At 25.0% G+C, this 13,373-nt stretch overlaps 3 protein-coding genes across 7 annotated transcripts; 2 read left to right on the top strand and 1 right to left on the bottom strand.

Annotated features, from left to right (window-relative positions):
• Positions 1–1,332: 1,332 nt before the first annotated feature.
• Positions 1,333–6,254, top strand: asf1 (histone chaperone asf1). 2 transcript variants are annotated; one of them, XM_089226177.1, is made up of 5 exons: positions 1,333–1,781; positions 3,694–3,816; positions 3,882–3,997; positions 4,060–4,236; positions 5,885–6,254. In XM_089226177.1, the coding sequence occupies exons 2-5, from the start codon at positions 3,708–3,710 to the stop codon at positions 6,095–6,097; spliced, it is 615 nt and encodes a 204-aa protein (XP_089082303.1). In that variant the 5' UTR covers positions 1,333–1,781; positions 3,694–3,707; the 3' UTR covers positions 6,098–6,254. The 2 variants fall into 2 exon arrangements, with proteins under 2 accessions (XP_089082303.1, XP_089082302.1); XM_089226176.1 differs by having other exon boundaries at positions 1,333–1,749.
• On the bottom strand, positions 6,230–8,092 carry Manf (mesencephalic astrocyte-derived neurotrophic factor). Its single transcript, XM_015510404.2, has 4 exons — positions 7,774–8,092; positions 7,572–7,693; positions 6,671–6,812; positions 6,230–6,557 (listed from the first exon to the last, which is right to left on the bottom strand). The coding sequence occupies exons 1-4, from the start codon at positions 7,868–7,870 to the stop codon at positions 6,391–6,393; spliced, it is 528 nt and encodes a 175-aa protein (XP_015365890.1). The 5' UTR covers positions 7,871–8,092; the 3' UTR covers positions 6,230–6,390.
• A 165-nt stretch (positions 8,093–8,257) lies between these two features.
• Samtor (S-adenosylmethionine sensor upstream of TORC1) lies at positions 8,258–10,585 on the top strand. 4 transcript variants are annotated; one of them, XM_089226174.1, is made up of 4 exons: positions 8,337–8,423; positions 8,500–8,567; positions 9,279–9,444; positions 9,598–10,585. In XM_089226174.1, exons 3-4 carry the CDS (start codon positions 9,385–9,387, stop codon positions 10,432–10,434), a joined length of 897 nt encoding a protein of 298 aa, XP_089082300.1. In that variant the 5' UTR covers positions 8,337–8,423; positions 8,500–8,567; positions 9,279–9,384; the 3' UTR covers positions 10,435–10,585. The 4 variants fall into 4 exon arrangements, with proteins under 4 accessions (XP_015365893.2, XP_089082301.1, XP_089082300.1 ...); XM_015510407.2 differs by lacking the exon at positions 8,500–8,567 and having other exon boundaries at positions 8,258–8,393; XM_089226175.1 differs by lacking the exon at positions 8,500–8,567 and having other exon boundaries at positions 8,290–8,423.
• The last annotated feature ends 2,788 nt before the right edge of the window (positions 10,586–13,373 follow it).

Genomic DNA, 13,373 nt, shown 5'->3' on the forward strand with positions numbered 1-13,373 from the left:
TTATTAAATTATTTAGTTACTCTTTATTGTATTACTTAGTTGTAAAATAAAATAACTTAATGATAAATTATGTTTCATTTGTATCCCAGAAGTGTTACTTATATTCTTTAATTCTATAAAAAAAAAATGATGATGAGGAAAATATATTTTTTTAATTCATTAAAATATATTATTGATTTATAATTGTTAAATTTTGGTTGGTTTATTCTATTATTATATGATAATTAAATTAAATATTTAAATATGATTAAGAAAAAAACAGTATTTTGCCAAATAAACTATTGAATATATTTGTATTATTATGTATTCACGAGTGACTGGTATATTTTAACATCTTATTGGATATTTATGTGTTAATCTAAATTTCAATAAAGTTACCAAATATGGTATATAAATAGTTATAGGTGTAACATGTAACTTTTTTTGGATATATTGTGAAAAATTAATTTTTAATTGTACCTACCTAAATAATTGAATTGCATTATTTTTTGAAATAAAATAAGAAATTTATTTTTACTATTTAAGTTGAAAGAAATGATTGATTGTTCTATTGATTTAAATGACTTTGCTAACAAAAAACTGCACTCATAAGAAGAATATTAAATAATCTGATATAAATAAATACTTATTAATTTATTATTATTTTTAGGATTAAAACCTTAAATTTACCTATATTCAAGTTGAAGTACCTCCAATGGGAGGCTTCTTCACTCGGTATTTTGAATCTTCTATAGAATTTATACTACATATAATGTCTATGGTATCTACTGTCTGTTATATTTATCTTTTATTACTTTAGCTTATTGTTTAATAATTGTAACAGATATCATAATATAAAATTTTGTTACAACAAAAAAATAAAATAAATAAATACAGATATGTTGAAATTAGAATCAAACATTATCAAAAGACCACGATTTGATGAATTTTTTTGATTCAACTATTTAAAACAAAACCTATATTAGTATATTGTAACTGTAATGTTTTATTCTGTGATACTGTTTAGTGCTAATTTTAAACAGTTATTTGTAATTTTGAAATAACTTTTTCTAAATACAAATATAAATATAAATAAATAAAATGTTAGCTGAGTAATTGCATTGTAAGAGGTAAATTTAAGATTTTATTTTAGAGCAACACTGATGCTTGCATTCAATAGGGACTGGTCTGGTCTACAAGGTATGCTATAGTCTGTGGTGCAACCATTCTATCTTAAGCCGTGGATGGAACTGCCGTAAGTACAATCTCCTTGGTTTTAATAACAGCTGCCTTGATTGATAAAAAAAAAAATGGCTGATTGGAGGGAAAAACTATTTTGCTTTTTGTTAACAGAATGTACTCTGTCTACAATAAAATGCACTAGCCACTAATGTCTAATACTGTAATGGCGTAATCGCGTAATATCTTATATTCTGATGAACATAAAGACATACACTGTTAGTTGTTACCTATTGGTGTAAAATCACTAATCGCTTTGTCGGTTATTACTTTTTGACTTAAGTGTGCTAGAGTAGCGTTTGACGCTTGTGTTTTCCGTTGAAACTTTAACATACGAGTTATGTGTTTTTCCATTATATAAATTTAAACGTTTTTTTATTAGTGTTGTGTATTATAATTTAATAGGTATTATATTAAAAACCTTGGTAGTTTTTTTTTTGAAAATCATTATTACCTTATTTTATTTGTACATTGTGTCGACGTTTACAGAAAAACTGCATTTGAGTGCCTGTTATTTTTAGTGTTTTAAGGGTAAGCAGAATATTATTTCAAATTTACTTTCCGTGAGTATATTAACCTAAACTACTAATTTGGTAAATGAATTAGTTTATTATTAGGTATTTATTTTATACTCAACATGTTATTAGTGGGTATTAATTGTCCATTTAGGTATAATCATTTTTGTATAATAAGTTACCACTTATAAACACTATTTTAAGCTTAGAGATTTGTTAATAATTTCAATGTTAACTCTTATTTTTTTTTTGTTGGTTATGTTCATACTTTTTTTGTTAATCTAATTATAAACAACTTCAAAACCCTCTTATGTATAATATTTTTAGTATTAATTCTTCTATTGTTGATTTTCATTTATTACTATATAAGTACTCTTCTTGAATATAATTTATTATTGAGTTTTTGTTACTTTACATTATATAAATATATCTACTTGTCTGTGGCGCAACTGGGGCTAAAATGTTAGGTAAGGGGTTGTAGCCCCTCCCTGATATTACCTGAAAAGTAACTCGCTAAGACGTGCTTGCACCCCTTATCTTATATATTCATTTGAAAATATACAAAATAAAAAACGATAGTTTTTTACTCAAGTTTCATTTTTATTTTTATTTATGATATTTTTAATATTTATCAACTTGGATCCCAATATATTTTTTTGCATGAGGTATTGACAAGTTTCTAAACTAATTTTATACAATTTTAGAGCATAAGTATGCGATTATCTTCATAGCTATAAACGTTCTGATGTTGCAAATATGATCAGCAAAGTAATAGCTATTTTTACTATTACATCTGTATAAATTTGGAAATATGTGACAATTTAAGTTCTTTTTATTATTATTTATTACCAATATTTTAGTTTTCAAGACATTTTCATTAATGCTTATACAAAAATACAAACACATTAAATGATATTTATCCTTGTATTTATCATACGCAATATAATATAAATATGAACTTGTAATCAAAATTAAATAATTTATTTGTGGGAAAGGTGACTTACATTCAAGATGTGATTATGCTACATGTATTTAGAATTTAGATATTTGTATAATTGGATATTGTCACATAATATGGTATATGCATAATATACATAATATTGCACATGTATTAATATAATATAGGTACTAAATTAAAATCTTACCTATGCATTTCAAACACTAAAAATAATCATACAAACATTAATAATATGTTTCTCTTGCATAATTTTTAAATTAAATTATTTGCACATTTTAATAATGGGGGAATCAAAAAAATCAAACCTTCCACAACATTGTATTAAGAGGGTAGACCCATATCCCATATTTGTTATCTCAGTCTTACTAACGCATAACGTAGAAAATTTAAATTCAGCAGTTCACGTTTTACCCCGCTTAAAAATTAGAGTGAATAGACCTATTATAAAACTTGATGGTAAGAACATTATCTGTGTTTTGTTGGAAGTATTTTTACGATAATTCAGTTTTTAAGTAAGTAATGTGCGCATAATGAATTGTAAAATAATAATGCTCATTTTAGTTCTCACTTAAAAACTATATTATCTTAAAAATACTCCCAACCAAACACAGATGATGTTCATACCATCATGTTTAATAATAGGTCTATTCACTCTAATTTTTAGCTAACAGAGTAAAAAATGAACTGTTGAGTATAAATTTGCTATGTTACGCGTTTGTAAGTCTGAGACAACTAGATTTTTATTTTTTCTATGTATGTATGTAACAATAAGTAATGAACTAAACTAATTTTAAATTCATTTATAAGTACCTAGGTATTTATAGTTTCAATAAGCAGTTATTATTTGGTGTAAGAAATAGTCCAAAATAAATTAATCTGCTCTGGCACTTATCTTTGCTTATTAACAATTAATTTATTGGATTAGTATTAGTTTTATTGAATGTGAATTGAATCTTGTACATCACAATATTCAGAATTTTATATTTGTTTTCTATTAAGCAGATATCAATATCATCATGGCTAAAGTACAGCTGTCAAATGTGGTTGTATTGGATAATCCATCCCCATTTTTAAATCCTTTTCAATTTGAACTTACGTTTGAGTGTATTGAAGATTTAAACGAAGGTACTTGCAAAGAATAAATACATCTATTTATTTCAAATAATTTTTTCATAAATTATGCTTTTTAGATTTGGAATGGAAAATGATTTATGTTGGATCTGCTGAAAGTGAAGAACACGATCAAATACTAGATACTATTTATGTTGGCCCTGTTCCCGAAGGAAGACATATGTTTGTTTTTGAAGTAATAATCACATATTAATATATTAAATACTTTATCATTAAACTTAAACTTATATTTTTTAGGCAAATCCTCCAGATGTTTCTAAAATTCCTGTAGAAGACGCTGTTGGTGTAACTGTTGTACTATTAACTTGTTGCTATCGTAATCAGGAATTTGTTAGAGTTGGATACTTCATTAACAATGAATATACAGATCCAGAGCTGCAAGAAAATCCTCCAGCCACTCCTCAATTTGATAAGGTATTATATTAACATATATATTAAACTGCCATTTAACAATACACGTGGAAAAAATAAATTAATCATTACAACATAAAAAAAACAATCATGCCTTGTAGATAAGTTGGATTAGTTTCAAATCCAATTATATCAAAAAAAAATTAAAAATTAATTATTTAGATGTTTTTACAATTTTTGAAAAAAGTCCAATACTACCTGTATAATATCATATTTAAAATTTAAAAAAAAAAATTTATTTAACTGTTTCGAAAAGTCTCTCTTCATTTTTTCTCCCATGAATCTAGTTTTAGTAGTGAAAACAATCAGAAACATTTAAATGTAATAATTGTTCTTTCAGTTAAACTACATTAGGTATATCTGTCACCTTTTAACTTTGTATTAATCTATTATATAATATCTTCCTCACTAAAGACTTATGTTATTTTTAATGCAGGGTAATTTATTTTGTATGCCCACTCCAATTTTTCCTTAAATTATTTATTTATTCTGAATTTTTAAGTATACATAAAACATAATGTTTTCAAGTACTTCAATTTTTACCATTTAAAATGAAACTAGTCTTTTATTGTTATCATCAAGCAAATAATTTTTTAGAATAATGTTTGCATCTGAATCAAAATTTGTAATTTTAAAGTCATTAAAATGAGATTTTTATGACTAGGGCTCGGAACTTAAAGCAATTGCTTATTTTTATGGATTGACTTAAAATGTAGTATAGTACTATGGAAGTGTATATCATGTTATAAAACGTTTAATTATGAAGTTTGAAAGTGCTTTTTTTCGCTTGTTTCAGCAATTTTTCAAAAAAATGCTTATTTCCAGTTTTTTAAATTGTTTTTGCTTATTTGATCAGTATTTCTATGTTTTTATAATTTTTCAAATATTATAAATATCGTTTACATTTCATTTTTCAGAAAACCTATCGATAATCTATAAAATCCTTAAAGCCTCGAAAGTGAAGTTCAATTTATTAAAGATATAGATTTATTTTAATTTTTTAGTTTTTAGTTTTTTGATAAATATTTTTGCAAAACTTTAAGTTTTTGAAATGCTTATTTGAGCGCTTATAATGTTTTTAAGAGCTTATTTTAACGATTTTAAGTGCTATAAGTCCCGAGCTCTGTTTATGACTATTACTATAGATGAAAGTCCTTTTAAATGATTTTACAAACAAAAACAGTATTAATATGAATAATATCTATAAGATCTATATACATTATCAGTATTAAACCTTACAAAATGCTGACAAAATCTATGAATTGAAAAATTTACCGAGTGAGAGAAATTTAGGATAGTCTACAAGGCCTGTTCAATTGGATATTGAAGGAGTTGCATTCTTTCAGAGACTGATCTATAATATTTGTTGTACTTGAAACAATTTTTTTAAATTTTTAAATATTACAGAAAAACGAAATTCTCATTTTATAAATCAACTATTGGTAAAATGAAAAACTAAGGATGTAATGCTTGATATTTTCATCAAAATAAAAGGTTGACAACCTCTGGTCCATTTATTACTGTTATCTGTTATTAGTATTATTAAAAAATATTTTTTTATATTTGCTAAATTAAGTGTTATGTACTGTGATGTATGTCATAAAATATATGTATTTTATAAAATCTTAATAAGTGATTTTATGTGTTTTAGATGACAAGAAATATATTGGGTACTGAACCTAGGGTAACAAGGTTTAAGATTAATTGGGATGACTCCGAACAACCTAGTACTAGTAATGGAATACAAACTACCTGTCACGAAAATGAAGATTCAAACCTACAAGAAATGGATGAAGAAGTGTCATCTTTGTTATCTTCTCATGCAGACAACAGCCTTAGTCAAAGTCCAATGGAAGTATTGTAAATCGACTGATCGGATATCTCATCTATTTTAATATCAATATTTTTTTTTAAGTAATACATTTTATAAGAAAATTAAAGTAAAAGAAGTGTTAATCATGTAATAAATTTAAAAATAATAAATTTAAAATTTAAATAAAATTAAGACGTTTTTTATTAAAGATTGTTTGGTTTTGTTAAATAACTTCAGCCCTTTATTTTATATCTTAAATAAATTATGGAACACAACACAAAACAAATATTGTATTAAAAAAGTTAGCAAATTTATACAATGCATGGAATAATAATTTGTATTATTTATAACTCTTCCTTGACGTAAGAGGGTTTTAATTCTTCAATTCTCTTGATATAATCTGTTTTTTCTAAACAACCATCACATATTTCTCCCCAGTTATCCAATATTTTCTTCAAATCTTTTACTTTCATCTTCTTTAAGTTGACTGTTTTCCAATCGATTTCTTTGTCTAAAATAAAATAAAGTTTGTATTTAAAGCAAATTGACTGAATATTTATGTGAACTTTTATAGTTGTTTTTTTTTTCATTTATGAATGTAAAAATAAAATTTTTCTAACTTACCAAATTTAATATCGCATATTTGAGCATCCATTTTCTTTAGGCGTTCGCAGATTTTAAGTGCTGGCATAGACCATGATAATGGTTTAGATACTTCATTTAATATACCAGTTGCAGAATCTTCTAATCCACCCAAATAGTAACACTAGAATTTTAAATAATGTAATGAAATATTACGTAAATGTAAATTAAGTATTATGAACAGTAAATAAAACAACACTTATTTTTCTATAATATAGGGGAATAAATTATAGAAAAAGAATATTTTTGAAAAGTTGAACATTTTTTAATTATTGGGTGGAGGAGACATTTATTAGATCACCTAGTATATTAATAATTGTAAAAATTATAAAAGCATTACATAGTATTATAATGGAGACAATAAGCTCATTGGAACTAGACTAGTGAAGTGATGTGTTATGATGATATTAAACACAAATGCCATCATCACAATTTAAAAAAAAAATCAATCCTAGAACTCAATAAAATGTCCACTTCCTATTTGTTTTATTTTTTGTTGTAGTTATGAGAAAAGGAGTCACTTATTACTGACGCTTAAATTTGAGAAATTTTACTATGATAAGTTACTCTATTACTATTTCCTTTTGAGGCTACTTTCTATCTTTTACCATTAGCATTTGAAGATTGGAAATAATAATATCACTTATGATTGAACAAATGTTTTGAAATTGTTAGAGTAATAAAAGATGTTTTAAATTTCTAATGATTGTTGGTAGATTGTCTTTTTAAGCACTGCTTATACCAGACATGTTCTCCCAGAAAACAAAAATAATTTTGTAGAGATAAATTTTGGAAAATACAATTTCCATAATTGAGAGAACCACACATCTAAAAATGTTGACTCATTCTATAAGATGAAATTATATTTTATTTAAATACTTACTAATCTTTTTTCCTTGTCAATCTTTGTAGATAAACAATAATTCTTGAATTTTTCTTCAATATTTTTTGGTTTCAATTCGCCTTCAAGTGATTTTGAAAACTTATCAATTGTTAGCACACAAACTATTAATAATAAACACAGTTTATTAAAAATTAGGTATTACTTCATATAAACATAATCGAAATAATATTGAGTTACTTACCAGGACAATCTTCTTCAGTAAATGTACGGGATTGTGCTTGAAATACATTAACAATGAAAAATACACATACGAACAATATGTGTTTATCCATTGTCATACAAAATTTTACAGAACAATGTTCAGAATTATGTCAAGTTACTAATTTTTAAAAATAAAAATATACTAGAGACAAAAATAGTGATTAAATTTCAAACTAGTTGCTAATTAAGTTTATTTTGATATTTTTAAAAATCCGCGAACGACGATTAATATCTTTTAATTTCATTGAAGCGGTAACATAATATTTTAAAGACACATCACGAATTTTGAACTTATCAAATACCTATATAACAATAATAGGATCCTACTGTTTTAGCATTATAATCCAAACACGACTTGGCGAAATCTCATTGGTCTGAACACTCCGGTCTGATTGAAGTATGGAACGTACCCCATATCATACATGATCATACCAACATCCATAGACATAATAATATGCCATCATGAATATCATACCCGTTGGTATATTATAATCACAAAGATAGTATATTTAGTGGTATCACAGAACGACAGAATTATATTTATTTATATGACTATGATAGTATTGTTAGGAAATGAAGACCGAGGTCGTGGCTTTCGATGTGAGTATGTGACGATGAAGGCCGTTTAAGGTTAGGACTTAGGGGTTTAGTGTATTAAGATTTTGTACATTTTTTTTCTAATTTTATTATTCTTTAAACTTAACAGTTTTTCCAGACATTCAATAATTGATTCCTTGATAAATCGATCCCTTTCATACCTGTTTTCGATTAAAGGTAATCTTAAAAAATAGATTCTTACTAAAGATCAAAGAATTTTTAAATAAAACTATCAAAGTGGAAATTTGAAATCCTAATACTTAATAGTTTTAAGTTTATCTATCATTTATTTTATAAAAATGTAATTTTATTACATTTTTCATTTATTTTTATTGACTAAAATATAAACTATGAAAAAGTAGAAGATTAATTAAAGAATTATATCTATAATTTTCATGAAAACTTAACGAGGTGTTAAACATGTCAAATCCGTAAGTATTCTGTACATCTATAGTAAATAAGATAAAAATTGTGAAAGTCATATGTTCGTCATGATATTTATGATACATATTATGACAAATATTAGGGTTTATACAATAATTTTGTTTATGCCTGTCCACATTTATTAATTAAATTGTGTGATGAACTTATTTTTAATATTTTATGGTTATCTTAATTTTATAGTTCTACCTAGAGCCTTAATATAATTATATATATTAAATAACTACTAACTAAGTAGTTAAGTTAGATCCTATTTATACTAATCTATGGTTAATTGGTCTGTAGCTCGTATTGTTTATACATTTATTGTTTGACATTATAAAAAAAACCCCATTTAGATCGGATACCTAAAACTACCCAAACCCCTTCACCTTATGTATGCATCACTAAATTTAAAATCATACATCTTGTCTGAAATATTTGAATAAATTAAATAATGTATTTTAGGATTGACAAAAAAGGAAAAAAAAATACTCGCAAGCAAGTAAATATCAAGCACATACAACATGCAGAATTTATTAAAAATTGTCATCTAAAATTAAGATTAAGCTCTATGAAAATAGGCGCTGATGAAGCATGGCGAAATCACTGCTCAGACGATTCACTTTTAAAAGTAAAACAATTGTTTTGCATACTTACAATTAATACTTAATTGATATTTACTTTTTTATGCACTAGATTTTTTGTTTTTCAATCAAAAAAAAGCTTTAAATACTTAAAATCTGTCTTTATTTAATACTGTGTATTTATTTTTTATATGTTTTAGAATTATTCAAATACTATGCACAAGCTTGCATCACAGTTTTGGGATACAAATAACAAAAATGAACCTTCTATTTGTAGAATCTCATGGATATCAACCAATATATTAAAATATTTTCAAGAAGATTATATTCATGAAATAATCCGAGAAAAATCTTTAGCTCAAAGATTTAATGTATTTTGGAGTATTGATGATATTACTTGTATGCCTAAAAATCCCTTTTATCTACTTGATGTAGGAAGTTGTTATAATCCTTTTCAAAAATATTTATCATATAAAGTATTGCCAATAGATATTGCACCAGCTATTAACAATGTTGTTAAATGTGATTTTCTTACAGTACCTCTGAGTACAAAGTTAAATATTATTGATAATGTTTGTCAAACATTACCATTGTCCAATTTTGATATAGTCGTATTTTCTTTATTTCTTGAATATTTTCCATTGCCACAACAAAGATATAAATGTTGTGAAAAAGCTTATAGGGTTCTTAAACCAGGTGGTTTATTAGTTATTGTGACCCCTGATTCTAGTCATGCATCATATAATTCCAAAATAATGAAAAATTGGAAAATATCATTAAGTAATTTAGGGTTTTGGCGTATCAAATATGAAAAACTTACTCATTTACATTGTATGGTGTTTAGAAAATGTTTATTTGAACAAATTCCCAGAAATTGGTTGCATTCTTTGAATATTATAAGTAACATTGAAGATTTAATAACTATCCCACAAGATTCTCGGAATTATGAAAAAATTATTGAAACATCAGAAACTATAATAAAACGTGAAGATGATGATGTGGTTGCTAACTTATTTTCTGAATTAGTTAATGTATAAATAAAGTTTAAATACAATACAATTTAAAATTTTTAAATTATAGTTTTATGCTTAATACTATTAACATGCAATAATCTGTTATTATTATATATTTGTTTTTTAAATTTTTTTTTCTATTTTATTAGAAATAAATTAGTAAATTACATATTTACTTTCTGAACTAATGAAAAACCATCTATTCTATCTTTAGGGGATGATAAACTTAAAGTAATAAAATCTAAAGTGAAATATATATTAGTATACAATAATAAAACACTTCAAAGATGGTGTTGCGCAATTGTACCTATATACAACAATAAATTATTGACAACAATATTACCATTCACCATCACAGTGTGTAATGTATATAATATATAATTAAACACCAGTTTATTAGTTGTATTATTAAAAGTTAAAAATCTCTGATCTGATATCTGAAACTTGAGATAAAGAACTGAGGGTTACTAAAGCACTTACTGGCCACTGTTATATAACCAAAAATAATATGATAAATCAGAAAAGAATGAATTCTTTATCTCAACTAGGAATTTTACTGAAAACCCCATTTAAAAATAAACTTTTCTTAACTTAATCGACATCTCAAATTGCAGTTACAATTCCAATAAGTTCTGTAGCATGAGGATGCAGTTCTTTAGTATATAACAGATAAAAAAATTGGTTGAAAACAAGTATGTTACTATAAGCAATGGTTTGAACTGATATGTCCATTTTAAATATTAAGTGGGATGTTGAGGTTACATAAAATCAGAAACTATGTTAGATAAGTACAGCACAATAACAAGAAAAATAGTTTTGTAATAAAACATTATATTTTTACTAAAAAATATCAAACATATGTTATTTACTTATTTGTGTAATAATATAATATAATAAGACAACTTTTTACTACATAAGTATAATATTATGATGTCCAGTTTTACACGGTTAAGTTTCAAATGTCAATCTTGATTTTCCAACATAAGCTCTTAAGACATTCACTGTCCATTATATTGTAAAATCCAACAAGAGAACACAAATAATATTGTAACATTAACTTTGATAATAGGTCAATTCACTCTAATATTGATTAAGCAAACAATACAAAATTGAACCCGCTTGTGTGTATGGTAATGGGTTAACTAGATATGGGGGCTTACATGAATTGAAAATAATAGTGATTACTAGGGAACGGATTTAAATGCTCTAAAAAACTAGAAAAATGCCTTAAAAAAATACTTCAACATCAAAAAATGCACTAAAAAATTTTAAAAATGGGTTTATATTCAATAAAAACAAAATTTTGTATTTAAAACTTTTAAAAAAAACACATTATTATGAAAAATCTAATAAAAAATATTTAAATACAATACAACCTTAATTAATTAACTTCAGATAAATAGTTTATCGTATCTAATCTCTTATCTTTACCTTAATGTGGGTAATAATCTGTTGTAACTTGTATGTATATATTTTGTGTCTACACGTGTCAACAATAATTTCGTAATTTCGTGACATAAGACATATGTATTTTATTTTTTTTTTTAGAATGAATGTTGAAAGAATGACTTAAAAACCACAAAATTCACTAAAAATTTTTAAAAAATGCATTTAAGTCTTAAAAATGCAAAATAAAAGTTACATTTTTTAATTCTTTGATGTATGAAATTAACTTTTTGCTTGTAAACCAATGTTTTCGGACATTCAGGAAAAAATGCAATTTGCATTCAAATCCGTTCCCTACTTCCCTAGTGATAACTAATCACTACTGATCTATCAATATAAATTTTTTAAATGATTCAAATATAAAAATACTAAATCTAATATTATATTTTAAGTTGATATTTTTGTAAATAATTTTTAAGGATTATTGCCCATTAATAAATTATATAAACGTTTTAAGACGACTGGGTACCGGCCGTAATTAAGGAGTGCAGGTAGGCAATTTCTAGTTATTTTCTCTATTACACGTTGTAAACGAACATTAATGTAAATGTGGTATTGTTTTTATTTTACATCCTTTCATCATCGTAATATCGTATCCGTATAATTCATTGATGTGAGTGACACTTGTACGCACAATTCGATTAAAACAATTACTATTCAAGATTTGTACAATTTTACTTCAATCATGTCCGATAGTTATATATTAATGCGACAACACTTCAGAAATTTAATTTGAGTTCAGCGTGAGTCTACTAGGTGCTTATGATTGGTCAGTTAGCCATTTTTTCAGTTTTTTTAATGATATTTTTTAAACACTACTACAAGGTTTATTATTTTTCAAAACATTTAGATCAAATTTGTGGAATATTGAGATCAAAACTAAAAATGTTATGTGGCCGATCTCAAGTAGACTTCAAGTTGAATTATAAATTTTCAAAAGTCTTAACGCTTCAATAATAATATACAATAATCGGACCAACTACAATTAAATGGGTAGATTTGACAGAAAAATTAGCTGGTATCTAAAAGCAATAAGCATTAATACCTAACTCAGGAACTATATATTGTAATTTTTATTTCAAAACATCAATATTTTCAAGAAAAATTAAACGCTGAATAATTCGTAGTAAAAAAGGGGGTCTTGAAAAACTGAAGTTTGTATCGCTGAAAAAACACATCTTAAGCAGTACCAACAATTGAAAAATATCACGCATTTCAAAATATGGCCTTTAAATACGTATATATCTACTAAAAAATTCTAAAAAATCAGAATTTAAATAAAATATGTAATATTAAAGGAAAAATGGGGGTGAGTATGCTTAAAAATTCATTATATATGTATATATTATATAAATGCATATTAATATTATTATATTTTTTACTATCATAATCAAAATTACTCGGATCATCTAATGTACTTTTAAAATAGCCAGCAATCAAATGTATTTAAAATTTAAATTTAAAAGCTCATAAGCAACTTAAGTCATCTATCACCACTATTTAGAGAAGAAAGGCAT

This window comes from Diuraphis noxia, unplaced genomic scaffold, assembly GCF_037042655.1.
Source record: "Diuraphis noxia isolate RWA-SAM2 unplaced genomic scaffold, SU_Dnox_SAM2 contig0004, whole genome shotgun sequence".
NCBI lineage: Eukaryota > Metazoa > Arthropoda > Insecta > Hemiptera > Aphididae > Diuraphis > Diuraphis noxia.